At 42.7% G+C, this 25,012-nt stretch overlaps 1 protein-coding gene across 10 annotated transcripts in view; it reads right to left on the bottom strand.

Annotated features, from left to right (window-relative positions):
- Nucleotides 1–3,005: 3,005 nt before the first annotated feature.
- Nucleotides 3,006–25,012, bottom strand: part of relch (RAB11 binding and LisH domain, coiled-coil and HEAT repeat containing) — a 31,634-nt gene continuing 9,627 nt past the window's right edge. For 2 of the 10 annotated variants that reach the window (XM_035142376.2, XM_035142382.2), the window contains 25 exons: nucleotides 24,821–24,915; nucleotides 24,164–24,278; nucleotides 23,904–24,049; nucleotides 23,212–23,287; nucleotides 23,042–23,137; nucleotides 22,003–22,026; nucleotides 17,982–18,094; nucleotides 17,734–17,824; nucleotides 17,271–17,342; nucleotides 17,032–17,172; nucleotides 16,735–16,899; nucleotides 16,469–16,616; nucleotides 16,155–16,311; nucleotides 15,913–16,036; nucleotides 15,389–15,437; nucleotides 14,430–14,509; nucleotides 13,837–13,943; nucleotides 13,584–13,683; nucleotides 11,982–12,064; nucleotides 9,099–9,162; nucleotides 8,852–8,990; nucleotides 8,609–8,725; nucleotides 6,362–6,450; nucleotides 5,749–5,819; nucleotides 3,006–4,419 (listed from right to left, as the gene is read on the bottom strand). In XM_035142376.2, the coding sequence (XP_034998267.1) occupies nucleotides 4,299–4,419; nucleotides 5,749–5,819; nucleotides 6,362–6,450; nucleotides 8,609–8,725; nucleotides 8,852–8,990; nucleotides 9,099–9,162; nucleotides 11,982–12,064; nucleotides 13,584–13,683; nucleotides 13,837–13,943; nucleotides 14,430–14,509; nucleotides 15,389–15,437; nucleotides 15,913–16,036; nucleotides 16,155–16,311; nucleotides 16,469–16,616; nucleotides 16,735–16,899; nucleotides 17,032–17,172; nucleotides 17,271–17,342; nucleotides 17,734–17,824; nucleotides 17,982–18,094; nucleotides 22,003–22,026; nucleotides 23,042–23,137; nucleotides 23,212–23,287; nucleotides 23,904–24,049; nucleotides 24,164–24,278; nucleotides 24,821–24,915 (2,583 nt within the window). In that variant the 3' untranslated portion in view covers nucleotides 3,006–4,298. The other 8 variants (XM_035142380.2, XM_035142386.2, XM_035142377.2 and 5 more) reach the window with 7 other exon arrangements.

The raw sequence follows: 25,012 nt of genomic DNA, 5'->3' as shown, positions 1-25,012 counted from the left end.
GGTAAAAAACGTGGGCACGGGTTTTCCTGTGTATCAATCATAATGAATGACTAAGAAAGCAGCTGATTGTGTCACAGCCAACACAACTAACAGAGGTGGATCTTCCCCTCAAGCAGAGAAAGTGAAAGAATAATGAAGGTTTTGAGCTCAGCCAGTGACGCTAATGGGCTCTGTCCTCCCTCTCCCCTCCTTATTTTCTACTTCCCTTCTCCAAACATGCTGAGAGAAGCTGTTCTGTGGCCGGGGCCTCTGCAGCTTGCACAGTAGCAATTAAGAGCCAGATGTGACTGTTTTAGCAGGAAGAAACCTCCGCTGGACTCTGAACGCACCCCGAGCATTCACACTAACAACGGAATTGAACCGGCACCGAAGCGAAGTCCCTGTGAAGCCGCACTTTAAACGCTGAAGTCACGATGTAGCTTATTTTTTGATGTATGAAGACGTAGGTCCGCTGCATGGAGAGACGCCATGCTGGTTTACAAGCATCACACTGGCTCAGGTCAGAGCTCAGGCCGTCGAGCCATGCAGGCATTCGGTTTGTGTTGCTTCGCATCACTTACAAAAGGCAAAGTTCAAGAAATGGGCCTGACAGCTCAGATACACAATAATGCACACACACTTAGATGCACGCCATAAGCCGCGGAATGGTTCACATTAATGTAACACACTCATTACTTGTTCCACAGAAGAAAGCAGCCACAGCCTGTTTTGGTACAAAGATTTTGGAGGAAGCTTCAAGGGGTTAGGCGAGGTCTCCGCAGATCATAGTGAAAAGTACACGGGGCAGAAAAACACGCTCACATCCACAGAGAGCTCGAGAGGAATAATAACATTAAAGCCCGGCCACCGTGTTCCGGTGGTTTTAAGACTGGGTCTGCGTTGCTCCTGCTTGCTTTGGAAACAGATGTGATCCGTGAGTCACCCGAGCCGCCGGCGTGAGTAAGAGCTGCCGGCTGATGTCGTTTCCATGCACAAACAAAATGGTTTTTTTATGAACACACATGCACACACAGTGGTGCTCTCACATGCAGGTGCACATATCTGCATGGCCCTGCACATCCGATGCTGAAAAGCCAATGCAAAGGTCTTGGCAAGAGGACAGGCGCGCCGCGACATGGAAGGCAAAGCAGGGGCCTCGAGCTGAGAGTGGACACATACTTCGCTTGCGCCGACGCTGACACACAAACATTGTTATCGGACACATCTGTGAACCCAGACTTGGTTAAAACAACATTTGGTCTGCGGCATCACAAATAACGCACGTGTTTATTTATATTTAGAGCAGGAAGTGAGATCAGACCACAATTGGTCACAGGACACGAGTTCAGGATGAATTTTATTACCAGGTGTGAACGGGGCCTCAATGAGTGTGTATGTGTCTGAGATGGGGTTTGAACTTTAAGTCTCACTAAAGTAGCTTATTAAAGCACCTTAAAACTCTACTTTGAAAGGTAAAAAAACGTGTACCGTCTCCCCACCTTCACAGCGCCACCTGCAGTAGAGGAGCCTTCTCCAACTACTGACCCCACCCACAAGCTGACAGGATTGGTTATTTAGGTTTGTGACATCATAAACCCTGCGATTTGAATCTGTCATCTGTTCACTGCAGTGTTAGGGCCCGGTCACACATTTGCTAATGCAAAGCGAATATCGCAAGTCAAATGTCACCAAAGTTGAACGCTGTGATTTGCCTCACCACAGGAAGCAAATGTTTTATTCGCTTGCGCAGAGTGGAAGTGGAAAGGAAGTGAAGTTTCTTGGGGTGTTAGGGCCCCACGCCCCAGGTCCCTTTTGCCTGGGGCCCCCGAAACTCCCTTGAAACGCCCCTGCAAGAAGGTGGTTATTTTGACACACAAAGAACTGCCCTATTTACTCTGAATGCAAATAACACATATCTGCGATCTACTGCTGCATACGCATATCTACAGACAAAGACGGACAAGCGCACCCGAACACCCAGGACACACGTGTCACGCCTCCAGCTCCACCCCTGAGGTGTACACATTATTTGTCCACCTGGTGACTTATCAGTGATGATGGTTGAATATTAGCCTACATATGCAAATTCTGTTCTTTACCAGTGGGCGTTAGCTATAACTCATGTCATGTTCAACCATGAAATGAGCAATGAGCTATTTTCTGCAGAATTCACTGTACATCACCACACACCAATCAGGACTGTGCACAATCTGATGTTGGCAAATTACAAACACACATTGTACTTCACTTGTTTTTTTGTGAACACTTGTGATTTAAACGTTTTTACCCCTGCATGTTGAATGGTTGGTTTGTTTATTTGTAAACAAGATAACACAAAAACAACTGAATGGATCATCACAATGGGAAAAGGACCCAAAGAAGATTCTATTAAAGTCTGGTGCAGATCTTAGTAAAGGGGCAGATTCAGGAATATTTTTAATCACTTTTGTTTGATTTCTCAGAATATTTCCTGCATCTTGATGTGGAAAAGTCTGACATGTTTAGGGGACTGAGATTCATGTGTGTGTGTAATTTGGTGCATTTGAGTGAGTCCAGATCGAGTGAATGTAAATGTGGTTTCATAAGTAAACGGTCGGACCTTGCACTCTACTGTAAAACCCCTGAAGTCTCCTTGAGAGCAGGTGCACACGTCTGCCTACCACAATCAATTGTCCTGTTTGACAGATTCAGGCCAAAGTTAAACACATTAACTAAGTCATAACTTTTCTAAAAGGACAGATAGCAGGGATTGAGCGATAGTGCAATCTGGACGGCAGATCGGTGCGTTTCTTTCCGTACCCATTTGGGGGTTGAGTTGTTGGGAATGTCCCATGAGACGGACTTTGGTTTGTTGTACCAAGCAGTAACAATAGACCACATCAAAGGGTCGGACGTGAGCGGCGGGAGCGAGGGTTCATCTGCGACATCGCTTCGCTTTACTGCCTCCAACACCTGTCGGGAACTTTGAGCAGTAACCAGAACTCGGAAGAGGCTTTGAGTGCAGACGCTCAATGAAGCTCCCGGCGTTTACATTTGAGTACACAACTCATCTCCATCTTTTATTACACCATGACACCAATTTTCAAATATACATAAAGAGTACCGTCCTCTCCGGGTCAGTGTATCATACAGTTATTTACCGCTTTTCTTAGAGCATATCCCCCAAAAAAAGAACAACGGAAAAAAAAGATATGAAAGAACAAAAATACAAAAAGGTAGAATTATCAGAGAGAGACCGCAACACAGAGAGACGCAATGCTACAGACAGAGAAGAATTATGATCAGTGTTCTTTTTTAACTTCACGACGCCAAAACAGATAAACCAGAAAAAAAAAAAGTCCATTGACAGTAGTGATATTGTTCATCATGTATCAGCCTCTGAATTAAAACAAATATATATATATATATATATATATGTATATTTATATAATAAAGAACAAAAGAGAAGTGCAAATTTCTTTGGAAGTTGGAATAAAGTATGGATTTTTCCTTCATTAATTAAGACATAAATAAGTTATAAAATAGAAGCTATCAAAACAAACAAATAACAACAAAAAAAACCCAGACAGACTTTGAAGAAATCAAGGCAAGACTTTTTTTTTTATAGCTTCAAGTAGGCGTTACTTCTGAGCCGTACAGAAACACTGTACGAGGCATTCTTAGCAGACCGAGAGCCATTTTGTGGTTCAATCCTCCAGTGTAATTTTCCCTCACGGATGCAAGTTAATGCGACTGTCGAGCATTTTCCTCTGGGATGGCGTTTTTTGAAAGAGTCTAAATGAAGTCAAGCAGGCCTCGCTGTCGTGTTTTGCCAAAAAAAAGTCGAGGCAAACAAGAAGCGCTGGAGTGAACGTGAAATTTGATTCGGTGATACTTTCACGTCCAAGAAACAAGTCCCATGTTTTCATTTTGGGTGAAACATCATATTCAGTTCCTTCCCCCCGTCTCATCTCTCTTTTCTGAAATGTCAATGTCGACAACACTTATTGGAAAAAAGCACATTTCTAGTCTGTGACAATGCCTCCGTCGGGATTAGGAATTAAGGACAGAATAAATGAGCAGAGGGGGAACTTTGCCTTTCACTGCAAAAAAAAAACCAACATTCTGCCGTTAACCTTTAAATAGCAGGTTCTGCTACGGCACCGACGATTTTCAAACCAACACACCTTAGTTTCTCCAAACTGAATAAATAAACTCGATCTTCGAGCTCTGTAAGCGGAACCAGTGCTTCGTCCGGTAAAATGAAATGCTCCCGAAGACGGCAGGGGGTTGGTCGGATACAGAAAGTGCGGTCGGTGGTCGGTCAGTCCGCTTTACGATCACTTCTTTCTCTGGAAGACGTTTGCCAGCATGGCGCCAGAGGTGGTGAGCTGACCCATCTTGCTGAGGAACTTGGTCTTGGCGTCCTCACCCACCAAACTGGAGGCGATGGACATGGAACTATGGGAGGAAAAAAAATACGAAAAACGTTAAACTGGCAGTGATGAAGCAGCAAGATTTATCTCTTTTGCTTTATCAATACGGACTGAAAGATAAACAGAATGAAACCAGTACAGGAAGAACAAGACCCACTATCTGCTGACGAGCTTAGATAATCCTCTACTCCGTTAGAGGGGAAAGCCTGTTTGCCAATTCAGCCCCTCTTGACTTTTACAGTCTAACGGCTCTGCAAGTTCCTCTTTTCAATGAGCTGGGATTCAGATAGAGCGGAGCAGTTACAGCGCTCCGCCGAGCCGCCGCGTTGCTCAACAGGAGGACAAACATCACGTCCTAAAACCAACACTGACTTCCAGCCAACGAATCCAGCAGGAATTCATTGGTGGTCATTAATACACGGTTATTAAATAAACCCAAGAATGAGAAATTGACTCAAGAATTTGTTACCGAAAACCTCGTCTTCTGGCATAAAGGCCTGTGTTTTTGGTTCCGTTTGGTAAAATGTATGTAGGAGGAATCTCATTATTTTGGTAGGAATAAAATAAACCTTTATGAAGACATGTGCATAAGCTCTCAAAAGATCCTTGATGTTTATTACACTGCAGTACTGGAACTTAAACGTCAGAACTTAGAGATTCATTCAGTACAAATACAAGTGATTACACAAGTATATTTACTTTACACTGTACATAGGTACATTTTCCATGCATCTGTACTTTACTTTTTTAAAGTAGTTGATTTTTAACTCAAGTCAAAAGGTCAATGTGGTACATTTACTTAAAAAGTACTAAAAATAAAAGACCCCAGTTATCATCTATAGCAGGAAACCAAAGAAAGGCTCAATATCAAAGATTGGGAGGACACGCCCCAAACTGAGCCTATCCACATACACACATGCAGACATGCACCCACTTCTGACATCCACATACACACGCTTCTCCTTTTAATGAACACATGTTAACAAGATGGGAGAAGAATTTTTTTTTGTTTTTTGAAAACGACACCCACAGTATTATGGCTGCTGTCCCAGCTCTTTTAGCTCCACCAAAACAACTCCTCTCATTTTTTCCTCCTCTCTTTCTGTGAAGATACCCACATAATGAGTGCGGCTCCAACACTCTCATGTGCTCTGCTCCCCCGGGGAATAAACCCACAAAACGGGCCCGGTTCCAATACTGTTTAGTGACCCCCTCTCTTCACTTCCTCCTCCCAGAATTCTTCTGAACCACCACTTAAAAAGCATCGCTCGTTACTGTCACACATAGAGAGAACAATTCGCAAATCATTTCAGAAATAGAGATTGTGTGAATGAGACTGTTAGTTCCTTCTCACCCTTGTGCGTCCGCCATCCCTCGGTTTTCCACCTTGATTTCACATTCTTTCACCATAGAGCTCAAAATCACCTGTGGAGGAGACAACAGAGACGATTGCGATTTTTACAAAAAGGTGTTTGGCACAGACATGTCAAGATTTGCCAAAAGACAAGGCCATCTAGGCAACAGCATATTTTTAACTACTGGAGTTGTACAAATCAAGCTGTGTCTGAGGTCTGTCATGACAACATCTATTTGTGTGTTTTCCTGTAGTACAGTTGGAAAATGAATTTGAATCCCTCTTTTAGGGTCTAGTAGGTTGACGTTACAGACAGAGAGGAAAAGAGTCAGCTGACTGTTAGTCACCTTGGGTAAAAACGCTCACATGAATTGGCTCTTGTGATATTCTGAGCCATAAATACATATGGAGGAGGTGGGTGGGTGTATGAGTGTGTCTGAGAAGGTCAGACTGCGTGTGAGATCTCCCGGAAGTCTGAGCGACAGTCTGGCCAATCAGGAGGTTGAGTACGCAGATGGGACACTGTACTTGTGCGTGCATGTGTGCAATTTATGTGTTTATAAAACTTCCCCAATGTATGTGAGAGAACATGCATGTGTCCGTGTCTCCTGACCTCGTGCTCGGGAGAGAGCTGCTCCATGTCGGTGCGGAGACACCGGAGGCCAGGCAGGAAGTGGTTGATCATGACGTCCTCCGAAATGACTGCACAGGAAGTTAAGGAGGGGGAACTATTGACTTTCAAGATGCCAGTGGATCCGAAGCACCTTGCAGGACCACAAATAGGTGTAACTTCTCATTATCCCGACTGACAGGCAGGTTCTGGAAAAAGCTAAATATGGTTACTTACTCATTTAAAATTTCAGGAAAAATGTTGAAGACAAAAAGCAAAACCGACCTACATGTATTTTATATTAAAAAAAAGCTGATGGTTTTATCTATATTTAAAACCTCAGGGCTTTTTTACATCTATTTTGAGTTTTTAGTTTGGTTCATGCCCCATCCACTAACATGGAGGAGGCTGGGTTTATGACCAATACTGCAGCCGGCCACCAGATGGAGTTTGAAAGGCTTTGGGGAGCAGTCCCGTCATCCATCTTTATATACGGTCTATGGTACACACACATAAACTACACGGTTTGAGGCTAAGCAGCTACACAGTTTGGACAGTGTGTCTAGAAACAGATGTGTGGAGTTTACTTCAGCGTAATTAAAAGAAAACCTTTAAGGGAAAATTATAATATTTTCCTTTGACTGTAAACATTTTCTTAAGGTGACAAACTTAACTTTTCGTCAAAATTCCACTTTGTCTTGGTTGCTACTGCATGTGCTCTGCAACCTGTCACAGCCAATGGAGCTATACGGGACACAGAGTGAACCAATCTGTATTTTTAGAGATGTGAACGTACAATTTCAGAGCTTGTCTCACTGATTACAAGAACAAGATGTGCAGTGGGAGGTGAAACCTTCTGAGGTTACAGGGCTATACCTCCTGGACACTGCCGCACTGTGAAATAACAGCCTGACAAAGATCCACAGGAATGAACCCCAGACCAGCTGCCTTCTGTGTGTGCGTTGGAAGTGGGTGTGGTGGGGTTGACAGAGGAGAGACGCAGTGGAGAGACGCAAAAGTGTGAGAAAAGAGAAATCGTGAGAGCAGGAGGAATCACAGAAAAGCGGCAGAGAGGGATGGCAGAGCCAGAGCAGAGGTAGTCTGGATGTGAGACTGATCCTGGGAACTGTTACTAAGGCCTGAAGTTGATGTTCAACCCTTCCCTCCTCTCACACTCGTTTTCCTGCTCTCATCCTTTCCTCTGTTAAAGCAACCCTATAATTACCTCTAGCCTCCAAATGGAGGGAGCTTATTTTTCCCTTTCTCCTGCTGCCAAATTATTGTCGGGCTCTGCCAACACACACACACACACGGAACCACACTCTCAAACACCGGGGCCATGCTGACTCCCTCCGCCACTGTTATACAGGCACGTTCCCAGAGAGCATCTGACCAGCGGAGCGAGCGTTTGACCGGCTATTCTAACAGCCTCAACACTGACTCACTGTTAGGACAGTTAACGCTGAACCTGAGCCAACACTGACAAACACTTCTAGTAAATCCTAAATATATACAGGGCAGCAGTTATAAAAGTATGAGTGAGCTGACTTCTCAGAGAAAGTACACCACACTTTTCATCTTGGCCTCCACTGCTTCAAGTTTAAGTATATGGAAAGTGTCAAAAACTGATGTAAAAAACGGAGCATTAGGGACATTTTGAAGTAAGAAAATTCTAAGATTTCAAGAATAACGTTGTAATAGTACAAGAAGATATGAAAAACATTTTAAGGAAATAAGCAGCAAGGAAAATCCTTGCACGCCAGAGTTCCACTTCTTCTGGATCCAAAATCTTGAACCAAACTCATCATTATTAAATTACAATAAATGTTTTATTCTCTATCATTGTAATATTAAGTCTTTATTCTCATAATATTAAAGCTTTATTCTTGTAGAACTATGACTCAATTTGTGTTAAAGAAAAAAGATTCCCTGTAGTATTCACTAAAACTCTTTTCTCGTAATGTTACGACTTTATTCCTGTAATACTATATCTATTTTTGTGAAAATTACAACTTTTTTCTCACGATAATAGAGTCAAACTATTGTGAATCTATTCTTGTTATATTACTACTTTAGTCTCATGAGATTACAACTTTAGTCTTTGAAATAAATTAAATCTATTGGTTTGTAGTTTTTCCCTTTAAGTGGCCTTAAAACTCAGTTGTAAGATATCGTCCTCACATAAAACGTTAATGCAGGATGACCAGTGTATATAAAAAGGAAACCACAACGTGACTTATAGAAGGATACAGCAGCAGGAGAGGGCACTGTAGGCCTCAAACAGCTGCGTGGCGATGTCAATTCTCTTGCTCTCCACTGACTGGCTGTTGTTCCCCAGCGCCAGCTTGTGAAGATGTGGCAGCACGACTGGAAAGAAAAACAAAAAGCAGCTCACTCCACATGAAGGAAACACTAACGAGCCTAAGGTAGAATAGAAGAGAAACATAATTTAGATCTGGTGCAACAGTGGTGGCACTTTGCACTTTCACACACAGTCATCTCTGAAGCGCGGCTCTGCATTTGGTCCAACTCTTCCAAACGTCCTGATGATTTCCATGTGCAGAGAGTGTTGGTCTTGGTACTGCGGGTCCTCGAGGAACGAGGCCAACTGCATTTTTACACGCTCCAGCAGCTGTATGTAAACAGAAGCCAACAGTAGTAAACACGTTGTAAGGTTTGTAAAGTCATTGATTAATATCGTGTGTATATCGGGCACAGTTTTACGTTTACTGTTCCCTACCTCTTTTTGTGTGACGGTCTCCATGATGGTACCGAAGGCAGGAATAGTGGATATCCTCACTGAGCTAAAAATCACCAGGAGAGTGAGATACAATTGTTTTACCATTTATAGTCACGGCCTTTCAGGTTTTCTCACTGTTTAGAATTAAAATAATCTGAGAGAGTCAAATATTACCTGCAAATATTGATTTGGAAATGTTTGAATCACCAGATTGTTGGGTTTTTAACCACATTAAGACAACTCAGGTAGCCTAAGGTTATGTCATTAGTGCAGAGGCACCAGTCTGCTTTCCTTGGGCTATTTATTTATGACACACTGTCAATTACAATGGCACGTCTAGTGCTCATTCCACATTTATAATAAAACAAAAAAGAAGAAGGACATTTAACACATATTCTGGTTTGTTGCTTAAAGATTAAACTCTACATTCTGCATCACGTATGATTTCCCGAATTAAATCTAACCAAAATGCATTTTGCATCAATGGTATCAATATTTTATAAAAGCTGTAAGTTTAAACACCAAAACTCTGAGTGCTGGGCTGATCTATTCAATTAACTTTTAACTGTGATCATTTGATTACTAAAGATCCAATTAGATCAGTTATTGCCAATTCCTAATATAATATAGAATAAAATAATTTGTTTTAAATCACTTGGTGCCGCTTGATCCATCAAAGATATAAAAGTATTCTCAATTATAATCATTGGATTCAAATGTAACATCAGTGGTTAAAATGAAGTGCAAAAAGCGAGGTTAATGGGGTGTTAATTAGGTGATAATCATTCCACTGTCAGTCGGAGCAGGAGTAAACGGTGTTGTGGAGTAAATACTAATTTCTCATTATGTCTCTGAGCGTTAATTCTTATTTTAGAGTCTTTAAAATAGAGAGATTGTGGACACAGCAAGATGTAGTTATGACAGGTTAAAGACAAATAAAGGACATGTATCAAGTCTTTAAAATAACTAAACATACAAGCTGGGGACAAGTGTGTACCCATCAAAATGTGATTTTCAATACAGAAAGTGATGACATGAAAAGGGCTGCATTCCAACAGTGTCGCTGCTAATTTCATCATTGTGCCGAATCATAAACACAGAGGATGTTGGCAGCTCAAAAGGGTTTTGTTTTCATTCCTCGAATTAATTTAAAACATGGAGAAGAACTGCAATGAAAGTGAAGATTTACACACTAGGTCAGTGTGGACTGATGACAGGATACAGGAAGAGATGCAACGTTCTCAGTGTTGCCAATTTAGGGACTTTTCACTTTGCCTAGCACCTTAAAATTGTAACTAGCGACCAGCGACAAATCTGGCGACTCTCCGCTACTTTGGCAATCTCTGTTTTCGTTGTTGAGCAACAGCAAAATCCCGTTCACTGATTTGTGAATGACGTCACATTTGCCTTTCTTAGCGTTCCAGCTAACAATGTTCGATCTGTAATTATACTTCCGTGTTGTCACAGCTCACTATGTAGAATAGTGTGACTACGAGGAAGTACATGTACAGATCTAACTCGCATCTCAGCGATGTGATTGGAGGGCAGTGTGCATTGCAGGCAGACACAGACCTGAAACCCATGATGCAAAGATGCCTATTGCCGTGGCTAAAACCAAAGTCCTTATGAGCACTCCGTAGGCGTGTCTGAAAAGTCCATTCTACCCGATCCACTATATAAAGAAGGGTCAAATCAGTTGTGGTTCAGTGATAAAAATTAACTTCATTCGGTTTCATCATCCCCACCCGTTTTCCCCACCCACACTCCATGGAAAAACCAAACAATATATCCGACCTGAAACATTTCAGAGAGCCAATAGCTACTTCTGGTGAGATTTCTTTGGCAACACTGAAAGGTCTTCAGGTTCCTACTTCCTCGTCCAGTGGATTTTTTTGTGGTGATTAAAAGCATCAGCTACATTTTCCGACGTACTGATGGGTTTTGGTGGCAAATGGATACAAGATCTTTTTTTGTTTTTTTTTTAGTTCCCATTCAAGCTGAGCGAGAAAAGATTCCTCGAAGACGCACAGCTTTACACTGTCAGGATGCAGCCCACAGAATGACAATGTTCATAAGAGAGGTTTTCTTGTGTAGATTGACTCACAATTCGGGCCCACTGCACAGAGTTATTAGGGCGGGAGCCGCCCGGCGATCTACTAATGCTTCACTCATGCCTCGGAGAACCAACTGCAAACCCACCACACACAGCGGGATGAGAGAGAGGGAGAGGCAGGGTGGGAGGAGGAGACAGAGGGGAGGAGGAGGAGGAGGAAGGAGGGAAGTACAGAGGGAGGCAGGAAAGAGGTGAAAGACAGAGGTAAAAGGTAGAAGGGATGGTAGAGACGAGACAGAGAGGAAGACAGACAGACAAAGATAACCAACCAACCACTGGTTGACGGGTCGGTCAGGAGGAGGGGCCCTGCCTCAACGAAGTGGGGTGGGGAGGAAGAGGAGGAGGAGGAGGAGGAGGAGCGGGAATGGGCAGCGATGAGCATGCTGTGATTTTGCCGCCACATGCATCAATCTGGCGGCGGACTGGTGAGCGTTGCAGACTGATGAGAGCTGGCGTGGATTAGTGTTGCAGATTGATGATGCCGACATGCAGGGTTAGTGTTCACAATGGTTGTGCTGATGAATCACCACATGTCACAGCCTCAACCTAAACAGGAGCAATTCCAAGACTTAAAACAAAATTTTGAGGATAAAATAGAATTGTCTTTATCTGATTATTGATCAATGGTGATTTCATGTTTTAAGATTTCGTGGTAAATTGGCCCCTGGCAGGTGGAGACTTGTTTCAGTGTGATAGTTCTCAGACAGCAAAGAGAAGGGGGAGAGAGACGCGGCGCGGTTTGCTGTTGTTGTTGTTGTTGTTCCACTTACATTTCAGGGTCGGAGGACAGTGTGATGAGAGCCGGGGCCACTCTCTGAGCTACCAGCGTCTCATTCACCCCCTTCACCAGCAGCTGATCGGATTGGACAGAGCCCGACGTGATGTCACAGAGGTGGGCGGAGGCATTGGGACAAGAGCGAGCAACACCGCCGATAGATAGAGAGAAGAAAATAAAAAAAGCAAAACAGAAAGGGGAGGGAAAAAAAAAAACACAAAAAGATAGAAAGAAAGTGATATACAATGACAAGAACTGTAGCTGCAAGGCACGGAACAGCACTGCATGTTCCAAGCAAGTGTGTAGTACACACACACACACACACATACACTCACACATACACGCACACAAACACACACACATGCACACGCGGGTATGCAAACTGAACAAATACTTTTACAGTATGGTGAGCTTAAAGCTGTCGGCCCTTTCCACAGACTCCGGGCCAGATCATTGTTTCATTCACGTTCACTAATCCAATCTGGGGTCTGTGGAACAGGTCCATCCTCCAACCCACAGTTCTGACAATGGTGTACAGCTACACACTATGGGATGGTGAGAGTGAGGTGTGTTGGGAAAAGGGCTTCACAAAACAGGGCAGGGGGGGGGACATGAATACACCCCACCACTCCTCCTTCCCCCAGGTTTGGACCAATGTAGACCCAGTTCTACTGCTACGCCTGGATCCTCCTCCCGACATTTGACCTTTAAGTGTGCACAGATCTCAGAGGGCACAGAATGTGAAGTGCTGGCTTTTTCTAACGGCTCAAAATGCAAACAATCAGTGGAATTCAATCGAAAGGGAGAAAAGAGGGAAGCGGCCATCTCCCTTTAAAAATAATATCGGGATTATATTTCCACAAGAGCTGAAATCCCCAAAACAAATAAAAAGAATGCTCCCAGGAAAACATCTCTGATTAAATCACATTTTCCGACAACAGTGAGAAGGAACAGGCCTTGAACCCATCTTGAAGAGACTTTCACATTGCTGACTTTAGCTCCCTTTTCCCTGACGCGCAGCAGATATTTGTGTAGTCACTGCAGAGACCCGTGCACAGTGAAAGGTCTAATGTAAGAGGGTCCAGGCATACAGCTAAAAGCAGGGCGCTGATGAGCTACAGGTGTCTTCACTCACACTCATAAAAGACAGAGTGGCCGAATATCAAATGCATGTTAAACATTAGCAATAGCAAGCAGAGGTAGCACGTGTACAGCACAGAGTCAAACAGGGAAACTGGATATATAATGTAGGACTACACAACTGTTAATAACTGCAAATGACAATTTTATCTCACTAATACAAAGTTTAAATTGTGTTGCATTATTTAAAAGACTTTTAAATCACAAATAATTTAAATAAACAATAAATCTTGATTACAATTTCATTCATAATTGTGCAGCCATGTGATATTATATGAAAAAAAAGGTATTCTAGCACAGTCACTTATTCTTATTTATTAAAAAAATACAAAAGTATCTGCACAAGGATCTAATCTAATAAAGTTAATACAAAATAATTTAAAAAATATAAAATAATATGAATTTCTATAGGACCAATACACTATCTGTGCATTTGTGTGTGTGTGTGTGTGTGTACCTCAAACATCCGTGCTGCCGTACACCGCACCAGTGCAGAAGTATGGACCACCCCATACCACAGAACAGTCAGCAGCAATTCATGGTACACTGGGTTGGCACTGCAGCAGAGCGAAAGATAAACAGGCGGCAACATTGTGACCTTCAATTAGACTTCACTGACAAACGTTTGTGGGGACTATTTTGTGTCACAACCCATTAACAATTAAATGTACAGTATATGTGTGTGTGTGTGTGTGTGATGTATGTCTCACCCCAGCTCTACAAAGGAGGCCTTCAGGCTGTCGAGCGGCGCATGGGAGAGTGACAGGGTTGTCATAACATCCTCAAGGAAACCCACCAACAACTTGCGATCCTCCTCCTTCAGGGAAACGTGAGCGTGTTTATGTTAGTTACGTCTATTAAATTTTACAGACCAGTTAGCGTCTTTTTTGTCACTTTCAACATGAGCGGAATTGGGCTGCTACAAACATGTTTTCTTATTTATTTTTTTATGTTGTGCTGGAAGTTAACAGACAATAACACTCCCCACACTCCGTGTGTTGCAAGCGCCGCATTGTCTTGTGAATCGAAAATCAAAACAAAAAACATGTGGTAGCTTGATGCGTGCTGGAGCGGATTTTCCCCTGTGACAGAGAACAATAACCCAAAGTGTAATGTGGTCCACACTCTAAATTCATAGATGAGAAAATAAACTGAATATAATTAAACACAGGAAATACAGGAAATAATTTAGATTAATTACATGGACCTATTTATAAAGAATCATTCTTTGTTTAAATCCAGGTGTTCTCCTCATGTGTTTTCAAGTCAGCTATTATTGGGCTGAGGACCGTTATTAAATTACCTGGTTGTAGCATGTCAGCACTCCGGTGGCGTAGATGGGAACTGTGGCTTTGGTAAGAATACCGTTCCCTACTGAAGCATCTGACGGAGGAAGAAAATAAGAGCAAGTCAGGCCACAAGAGAATGAACGATATATCCGAGATCCAACTGCAGCCATTTCAATTTCTGAGGTGGTTTTCCATTTTTCAGCATCAAGCCATAAACTTGATAAAATAAAATAGGCTGCATTGCATTATGGTCTTTTGATACTATTGCTGTCACCCAAGTCCAGTTGCCCTTAAAAGAACTTTAAAAGAGCTCTAGTGCTTAGAGTGGAAATCATCATCTCCACCTTTTCTAAGGTGAACATTTTGCTGTGTGCACAGTTGTGGGTCGAATTGTGACCTTCCTGGTCGTCTCATACAGTTTTTTCTGCTATTAAATACCATTAAAACTGTGCTGCACATGCCACGTGAGTTACCATTATCTGTTTCAACCAAGGAAATAAAATAAAAAACTCACAGACAATGTTACACAACGAGGAATAAGACATGATGTCCGTAGGGTACAGTCTCTTATATTGTGCCATGCATGTGGTGCTGTGACTGTGGGTGTAACATTGTGTTCGCAGCATTCATAGTATTGTTTATTGTTTCAAACATTCTACAGAAAAAAAACAACTGCAATTTAAGGTCATGATGACCTTAACACAGGCTGGGCCTCAGCATGAAACCCATTTCATAAGTGGCCACAATACCAAGGCATAAATCACTTGGCAGCATGAGGAGACCAAGCACCTCTAATAACTATGGAAACATGTACGGAATTTTATATAAAGAAAAAAAAAAGAGGGGAACACCCATAACTGACCTCAAATAGCTTGTTTACATCAACAGTGTCTGAACTCCACCAACCAACATTCTCTCTACAGAAGCTGAGAAACTCTGATCTGTGCGAGTGTAGGTCAGAGTGTGTCCTTACCGACGTTCTCTTCAGATAGTCGCAGAATCTCCTGGAACTGTGGTTTAACCTGAAAAGATCATGAAATTACACGAGTGATTAATTTATCCACATCACTCCATTATAAATAACGTTGGCATTGTACTATATTCATTAGTGGCTCCTAGTGTACTGTATACATCAGAGCTGCACTGATATGGATATTTGTGGGCCAATGCTCATATTAAGAAAAACTAAATCCAACAATTATATGTCGGCTGATAAATATATTATGTTATGCAATCCAAAAGAATTGTTATTGAGGCTTGATATTTTACAGTTTTACCCTAAAATGTATGATAAATAACTATAATTAAAAAGAAACAAAAATACAACCAAATATATAGAACTTGAATTAAGAATTAAGCATATTTTCTATGCAAATGCAAGAAATGCACATATTTTCTCCATTGAGGGACAAGATTGAGATATATATCTAACTTTTGGAAGTAACAAACAGCTGTGGTATCCTTAGCGTAATATTAAATGTCGATAAGTTACTTTACCTTAGTGTTAGTGAAGATCTTGCCAAAGGTGCGACACAACCTCCAGAAGAAGCGAGAGAACTCGTGGACGCAAGTCGACGATGACACATTGATCCGACCCACAATGTCTATGAGCAGAGGAAGGCTGGAGACAGAGCAGAGAGATTGAGTTTGACTTAATGATGATGTACTGTAACACATCTTTAACTGTCTTTATACGTTATATTTATGTATCTGTATGTGTGTGTGTGCACATGTCTTACAGTTGATTGACCACCCATAACAGGCTTTCCCAGCCAGTGGTTCCTTCGTGCTCCAGCTGGTGGTCATAGAGAAGCAGGAGGGCACTCAGCGTCTCCCTGCTGCCTATGATTGTGGCTACATCCTGGAGGGGAGAAGCTGGCCTGGGGAACCGTGTCACTGCAGCACACAGGATCAGAATGGAAATTCAGTATAATTCATGTAAAGCCAAAGATCCAGTGGAAAATCTGGTGAATATTTATGCTTAGGGATTGTTTTGCCCTGCAAAGTTAAACCTCTTGTACTTGAATTTATGTGACTTTTGTGTGTACTCTACCCTCTATTGCAGGTATGTCTCCGTGGAGTTTGGCTCTGCTGGTGAAGGGTGCGTTCTGCAGCACCACAGCAAACAGAGGAGGGATGAGAGACTGCAGGGCCGACAGGAACACGTGTAACTTGTGTTCATCCAGACCGTGTTCTCCTTGCTAAAGGTAGAGGGAAGGGAGAGATGAGAGCATTGCGTCCATAGTGCCATTTCTGTATCCTGTATCCTATGTACTGTATGTAAACTAGAGGATGACATGTCAACGCACAGGCCCTTACCATAAGTAGTTTCTCTATACGTGCCAACAGAGAAGGGATGAGTGCAGTTTGCAGGGTGCCCAGCTCCGTAGTCCAGGCAGCAAAGGCGGGAATAAAGACCTGGTGGACTGCACTGACCACCCGCTCCGACGGGTCCCCAAGGGACAGCAGCATCAACTCAAACCCCTGCAGGCAACACGCATGTACACAAATATGACGTATGAAGACTCACCAGAAATCCGATCCCCTAAGGTTACGTGACTGTAACAGCAAGAGGAGCTGTTGCAAAATCCTGGATTCTCCTCCAAACACACATACCTGGGAATACTTGTCAGCGTCATCTATGTAACCCATGATAATACCCAGACTCTTGACCACAGCTTCTCTGACCATGTCAGCCTTATCCTCAGTGAGCATCTGCTGCAAAATGGACAACACCAGGGAGCTACGGATCTCCTTCTGCAGAGAGAGAGAAAGATAATTAATTTATATTCTATTAATCTGCTATATATTCATTTACATCCCCTTTTGATACTGTGTGCAGAAGCTATTCTTACAGGCAGGTATGGTGCTAAGGCTCCACAGGACTCCGCCACCAACAATCTCCTCTCTGGATATTTGTGGTTAATCTGCAGCAGAAGGGAACAGAATGTAGTGGAAAGAGTGTTGAAAGCAACAGTGGAACAGAAGTTGAGAGATGGAGAAAGGCAGACAGGAGCGCAGCCACCGTGGAATGGAAACAACTCGAGTATCGTCAACACGCTGGCCCTCTGGAAACCGCTATTTATCTTCCTAGGCAGATTCTCAGCCTCCAAACTGCTGGCAGCTGTTGTTGTCATGGTAGCAGGTTTTGTTGATCGAGAATATGTGGCGTTGCGGTGACACAGGTGGCAATGAAAACCCAAAATGTTATCACTTTGCATTCAGGGACACTATGGATGTAAACATCAGTGGCAGTATATGCAATACCTGAGGCCACCTGCAGTGTATGTGTGTGTGTGTGTGTGTTGTGTACTATACCTGTTCCCAGCACTGAGGAAGTAGCTCGGCCTCGACACGAGTGGGACCCACGTGCCTCGCAAACGCGACACACCCCGTCAAGATCATTTGTCTTAGGAGAAAAGACACACACACACAAAAACACATATGAGAAGACGATGCTGGATAAACCCTAGTTTGTCTCCCTTTATTGAGGCTAATCAATTATACATCAGTAAGAAATCAAACAACATGATAAACCATTTGCATATTATCCTGTTTACACACACCTCTGCTCATCATCTGGTCTTTTGATGAGGTTGAAGAGGATGTGGAGGAGCTGGTCTCTCTCTTTAGGCTCTGGGTGAAGGCAGGCAGTGCACAGGATGAGTGGAATCAACTCCTGAAGGAGAGAGAGAGAGAGAGAGAAAGAGACAAGGAGAGGTGGCATCAGTTTAGACTAACAGTAGAGCGAGGTTGAAACACAGAGGGGAGAGGATGGTTGGCAGCAGTCAAGCAGGCCTGGAGGTGCACGGAGTGGGTGGGTGGGTGGGGGTGGGGGTCACATAGGACAAGAAGGTGTTTATTGAAAAGAGGAGAGAAAAGGAGCGTTCCAGTAAAAAAAAAAAAGAAAAAAGAAAAGGAACACAAGGGTCACCTTTGAAACCAACAGGAGTCTGCCAACACCAGTGAAAACATGCTTACCTCCGATACTTTGTTGGTGTTACACCTCAACTCGTTTGGCTTCGGATTCACGCACATACAATTACACACGTACTGCAGGAACGTAAATAGTGCATGCACACACCCAGAAGGCAGCTGCATATACAGAGACACACGCGCACACACACCTAATGCACTAGTTACCCCTTGTAAAACATAGTTCTATATCCCATAGTTCAGACAGAGTTCATGGGCCTTCCAGCTAGAGAGCAGCTGCCTTTGATACAAGGCCTCCACAGCCAAAGTGTGGTCAGCCCTACATTCCTGCCACATACACCCAAATTAGAGAGTGCATACAGAGTTAAAAATATGTTTTTTTGTCAAATTATATTTTTTTTCCAGGAAGATACAGTTTCCTGCCAAGTGTTGGAAGAATGAGCAAAACCCCAACACTGGACAGACAGACGGACCTGACAGTGAGACTTGGGTAAAGATAGCACGGCGATGACTCACGGAATCCTGAACCAGCTCTCTGAAGTCAGTGCCATGTTGGCAATCTTTTAAAAAGTGAAAAATATGGCATTTAAGCATCAGAGGGTCATTTTACGTGGTTACGTGACAAGATCAAATCGGTGAAACCAATTCAAGCATCAAAAAGCTGAAGAAAACCTTCAAATTAACTGAATTCAGCCAAATTTAACTGTCACGTCCAATAATCTTCTATCCAGGCCTGTGAAAAAATCATACATCTTCACAAGAGGGGTTTTATTAAAAACTCGACAGCACTGACCCGATAAAACAAATGAAGGAATTCATAAAGAGTGCACATTTGAAAAGCCAGAGCCCTCACTGACCCTGCTCTATTTCTGTGTAAACTCCTGTGCTCCTGATGTGAAGACTCCTTCAGGAGGTTTTAACATCTTAGCAGAGCTGGGTAAACATTGTGGGCAGGTAAAGTGGACAGCACGACGCCAGGACCCAGAGGCCAGGAGGGCCTGATGCTTTACTTAAAAAAGCAGCTCTGCCGCACATTCCAGTCCGAAGGCCACTCTGTGCAAAAGGCTGCATCCAATCATATCCATACATTTCTCTCCTCCATAAGGCTCTTTTAATGTCAGATGGTTCAACACACATTTGGACATTCATGTTGCCCAGAGAATGAATCCTAATCACTTGAGTTTGTTTTAATGCCACCAGCAGGTCAAAGTTTTTCACTCATCCAGTGAAATATGCAAACATATGCAGAGCTAATTGAGCACAGATATTCATGGTGCCCAGACAACGTCTCCAACTGACTTTTCTTTCCTTTAAGGTTCATGTTCCCCCCCATGGGGAATTCTAATGACTTTGCTAATCCTTTTACTATTCGCCTAAAGTCATCAAAACATCAGGAAACCTATTCACATTCTCCTCACCCTCCAATGTGCTCTAAACTGAGTTCTAAATATTAGTAAGCTAAAACAACATGCAAACTAAGATGAAAAAGTTAGAGCCTCACAGAGCTGCTAGCATGTAAGAATTGTTTTCATGAGCATGTTAGCACATACATTAGTATTCAGTTTAAAGCACCAGTGCAATGCAGCCTTACAGAGCTGTTAGAATGTTTGGGGGACCTTTAGGGCTCCAATTAAAGATTTAAGAACACAGTGTTAAGCACAATTCAGGGTGTGTTCAAATTCACTTCTGCAAGTTTAACGGTGAAAAAAAATAGGGCACTGCACCAAGCAGCGGGGTGTGTTTTGTGTGTGAGATGCAATAAACCAATTACGACCAGTTTCCCATTAACTTTAATAGACAGATGCTACATGCTCGAATGCTTTTCTGAGGCCAGATCTGCGGGTAGTAAGAAAGAAACCCCCCAGATATGAGTGTGTAACAAACAGTGTACGGGCCCTTCAAATGAGAGTGCACTCTCAGACTATAGCTTCTTGTTGGCCAATCACTTTCCTCAAAATACCAATGCACTAACAATGCACCCGACCACACCTTATTGTAAGACAAACACGGCCATAGACGCTAAGATGTGCGTAAGGGCATTTTCTATGTTAACACTGATTACTGTACGTCAAACGAGCAAATGAGCCATGCCTCTTTGTACTGCTTTGCACCAGGTGTAAGATAGGGCCCTTTGTCTCTTCTTTTTATCTTTAATCATACAGATAATTTTTTTGTTATACCTTAACTCCCAATCTTTTATTTTGCCCTGATAAAACTGTCAGTGTTTCATTATATGGCCGGTAGAACAATATCCCAGTTAATCTTTCCAGGAGGCAAAAAAAAGGAAGTCCATCATTGCAATTTTATATTTCAGATTTACTGCTTCCTGGAAGATCTACACACTTCATTCTGTACATTAAAAGGTAATAAGAAAGCATTGATGTGGCAAGTGACCATAAATTGAGCCCTTTGTTCACAAAAACAAAGATAATGCAGAACTACTTCAAAAAGAAATATTGAAGAATATTGTTTAATGATTGACCGTGTCTGATAATACAGCCAGGTGGCAGACACAGTTTCAGTGCATCATTCTACCGTTTCAAGTCAAACACCTTTTGTTCTTAAGTCGGTGTCGCATTCAAACAACTTTAAGGAGTGTCTCCGGGCTTGTGGTGGTTAGAGAGGTTCAAGTTGCAAGATGGAAGTGTGAGCAGCTGTGTGTGCGAGTGTGTGTGTGTGTGTGTGTGTGTGTGTGTGTGCATGCGGTGTCATGGTTAGTGAATCTAACGGACACGGTGCAAAGTCCACACAACTCGAGGAGCCCTCCGAGGCCTCGTTGTGTTTTCATGCTCGGCTCGGCTCTGCCTGCACTTTGTTTATCCTGATGGAGCAGAGAGATTAGGTTCTGCATAACTGCCAGTAGTTGATTAAAACTCCATAAACATGGTGATATGCAAAGCAGCCTGACTGAGAACCACTCCAACCAGACATACCTCTTGCAGCCCTCTATTTTATGTCTCGTGTAACAGTGTGTGCAAAATCCAAGCACTTAACAGTTGCACACACATGGACGCAAACACACATAGACACAAATTGCATGCACGCAGTTATATGTCGACAGCACACCTGACCGGTGTAGGTGTCTTGCATCATAACTTGCAAGGAGTAATAACTTTTGAATGCCTATAAATATCTATTTTTTCAGTCAGCTTGTGAAAACAAAAGCAAACTGTCTCCCTCAACACTTTGAGGGAGACCGTTGGTTTATATTTAGTCACATGGTATCACAGCACACCTTGATTCAAATACTTAAAAACAATTAGTTGGCAGCTAATTTCACAAGATTAATTTAAAAAAATCCAAAATATCAAGAGCTGTTTGGGCACTTAAAGTGATTAGAGATGCAGCAAATAAAAGAGACAAAGAACCAATCAGGAACTGAACTGATCTTTAAGAGATATACAGTACAAGACCCACCTAAGGCTAAAACTGTCTCCCTTAGGCCATCATTGCATGGGAGCTCACAACTTGGCTGCAAATTCATTTTTTGACAATTATAAATTATAATTAAAAAAAAAAATCACAAAAGATTCTAGCAAGTCAGAGCCTAAGTGACGGCAGTTGTAGCCTCCAGGAGCTGGGCATTAGTCACATAGTCTTTGGTCTACAGGTCACGTGAGAACCATGCGGATGAGTGCGTGATAGACTCACCTGGCATAGATGTGCAACCATTCTCTAGAAGAGGGGCATGCATGAGGGTGAGAGAATGAGTGAGACGAAAGAGAAGAATAACAAAAAATAAAAACCAGAGAAGGCCAAAAGGGACAGCAAACGTGAGTGAGGGGACAAACGAGAGCAGAGGACAAATGACGGTGGAAAACGAAGCCCATCATAATGTGGAAGATGACATTTCCAGACAATAGATAGACACAAGTCAGCTGGATATTTGCAGGTTTCCAAGATCTATGTTTGAAATCTCTTAAAGAGCTCTGGATTAATGAAGCTTATGGCAGAAGACACAGTCAGATCTGCACGTGGCAAAAAGGATAAACGTGCTAATTGCAGAATTAGTTAATTAGGTTTGAGACATTCGTATGATTATTATAGAGAAACCAGCAATCGCACTAATTAGAGCTCTGCCAAGAGTGGCAGCCTCTCCACTGTGTGTAACACAGCGTCGCGTGTTGGTTGAATTTTGGGAATCCCTTGTGGCACAAACCAAGAGGAGGGTCGTGCTCTTTCATAGCAAATACAACTAAACGTTTCTTACAACAGCAGATTGTGAAATGTGGGAATCCCCAACAGAAAAGATGATCATCCATTTAAGGAAATACACAAAGACACAAAAAATGAAATTATAAATTGTGATTGGATGCCAATCAGGGCCGTTTCAGTCTCACTCGTTCCTGACAGAATGCATTCACAGTAAAAATGAGGTCAATCCGTTTATCTGAGTACAAATGACAACTGGTCTGAATTTGAAAGAAATCTTTTAAGGCAGACTTAAGATTTCATGTTCAAGAGGCCATAAACAGGTTTTATGAGGTCAAGATCATTTATTATAAGCCAAATTAAAGTTTGGATGGAAATATAAAGATGACTGCACTCTCTGGAACTCTAAACCCTGCTCTGCCTCGCTGCTGTGTGTGTATCTATTGGACACTTAGCGAAGAAGCCAGTGATGGTGGCAACAATGAAGGCGATACCAGAGGGAACAGGGGAGCAAGGGGAGCAGCAGAAGTGACGTTACCTCTCGTTTAGCAAGAAGGACGTTGGGGACGATGTGAGGGAGACAGCGGCCCAGCATTAACATCACACTTTCCTCGCTGTCTGCTATTCGGGACACCTGGAAACGAGAGGGGCATTATTACGGCTGCGTTGTCATGAATGTGCTCGTCGTGCTTGTGCGTGCGTGCTGACCTCTGCTCCCAGGCGGCTGTCAGAGCACATTCTGCAGAAGGACAGCAGGGCTTGCTGGAAGGCTGGGGATAACTTCCTGAGGCACCGAAAGGAGGAAAAAAAAACAGTCACTAAAGTTCACACAACTTTATTTGCACCCAACAATAATTCAGGATATTTCAGATTTCATCACACTAAGCATTCTACAGCATGGGTGGGACAGTAATAGGGAATTTTTCCTTCATGACAAAAGTGAAAGGTTTAACTCCCACTGCTTTGTGCTCTCAGGAAATTAAGCAAGAGACAAGCCTCTATATTTCCTCAAGGGGGCAGCAATGCACATGATAAGTGCTGTATTGTCTGGCTTGTTGTCTTCCACCATCTAGTGGTAAGATTTGGTAACTACACTGTTGCTGAATGATGTGGCTGTAGTCTATCGGGAATTCTGTCATTTTCAGTGATCTTCTTTCAGTTTACAGTGGAGTCCAAAAGTCTGACTGTACCTTAGAGCTAAATTTGAAAAGATTATACAAAAGAATGGAATTTATAACCCATCCATGTCAAGACAAGGGCTCATTTTCTGTTGCATATTTACATATTACCATGTAAGAAGCATATGCAGATTTTCAAAAGATATTTAGACAACATACATGTTTTTGAACATGTTAATTTCCCTTTTTCCAAATATTTTGTTCGCTTGAGTTACCACTCACCTGTTCGGTTTATCAAACTGGACAGCAGGCCTACTCTTAAGCTCGTTGTGGGACTGTGATGTCTTCTGTGTGGAGGCGGGGTCCGGGGCACTTTCTGGCTCTGTGACCCCTCGAATGTCGAGATACTTGCCGTTGTCTGTAGGAGGCTGAGGGCAAGACCAGGTTAAGGGAGGGTTAACGTCAGCAAATGCGCAAAGACACTGGAATCATTTTTTTCCCGCCCCAAGTCTGGATATTGCATATTCCAATTGACCACATACCACAGAAAGAGGGTCAGTGGTGGAGGAGGAGCAGGGGTTAGATGTATTCTGGGAGCTCAGGTCCAGTGTGGTAGGAGGTGGGGAGGAGACAGTCCTCTTCAGGGTCTGAATCTCACTGTGAAGAAATAAGAGAACTATAAAAATCACTACATACAGCTTTTAATGAAAAGCAGAGCTCTAACATTCAGAACTAGTGGTAGAACAGTTAGGCCTCAACTATTATATATTGTGGTAAAGTAAATTTGTGTGAAACCTAATGGTGGCAATTAAAGATTCCACAAGGAAGGAAAATAACTTCCACTTGTATCGGAGCAGGGTTTCCTCTGTAATTACATGCAGTAGTGATGCTTGGGGATAAATTTCCATACCGATTCTGCCTCGTGGACCATTTTGGTCTCAGTTACGATAATGATGTGCACTGAACTGCTGAAAATCCTTTTAGAATTAATTGGATGTTTTTTTGTTTCCCCCTTGTAATAGTGGTGAATGTCCTTGTTGTGTGGGTACACAAATGCAGAATAAATACAGGAGGGCATGTCCACACCATAGAATGCCAATAGTGGTCATATGATGAATGAAATATGTAGCATAACTGTAGGCGGTGTCACACCCTGCATTACACACAGTATAAAGACAAATATGCACTCATGCACACACCTCTGCAGTTTCTTTATTTGCTCAGCCAGGCTCTGTTTCTCATTGTTGAGGAGGCTGATCTGGTACTCCAGCTCTTGCACGACTTCATTCTGTTGCTAGAGGAAAGAAACAAATTAAAAACAGGCAAAACATTGTCCCTCCACACAAGCATTTTTAGCCCAGAATCAGAAATAATCCTAACACAACAGTACA

Source organism: Hippoglossus stenolepis, chromosome 19, assembly GCF_022539355.2.
Source record: "Hippoglossus stenolepis isolate QCI-W04-F060 chromosome 19, HSTE1.2, whole genome shotgun sequence".
Classification (NCBI taxonomy): domain Eukaryota; kingdom Metazoa; phylum Chordata; class Actinopteri; order Pleuronectiformes; family Pleuronectidae; genus Hippoglossus; species Hippoglossus stenolepis.
Note: the sequence above shows the minus strand (reverse complement) of the source record. Positions and strands in the feature narration are given on the sequence as shown.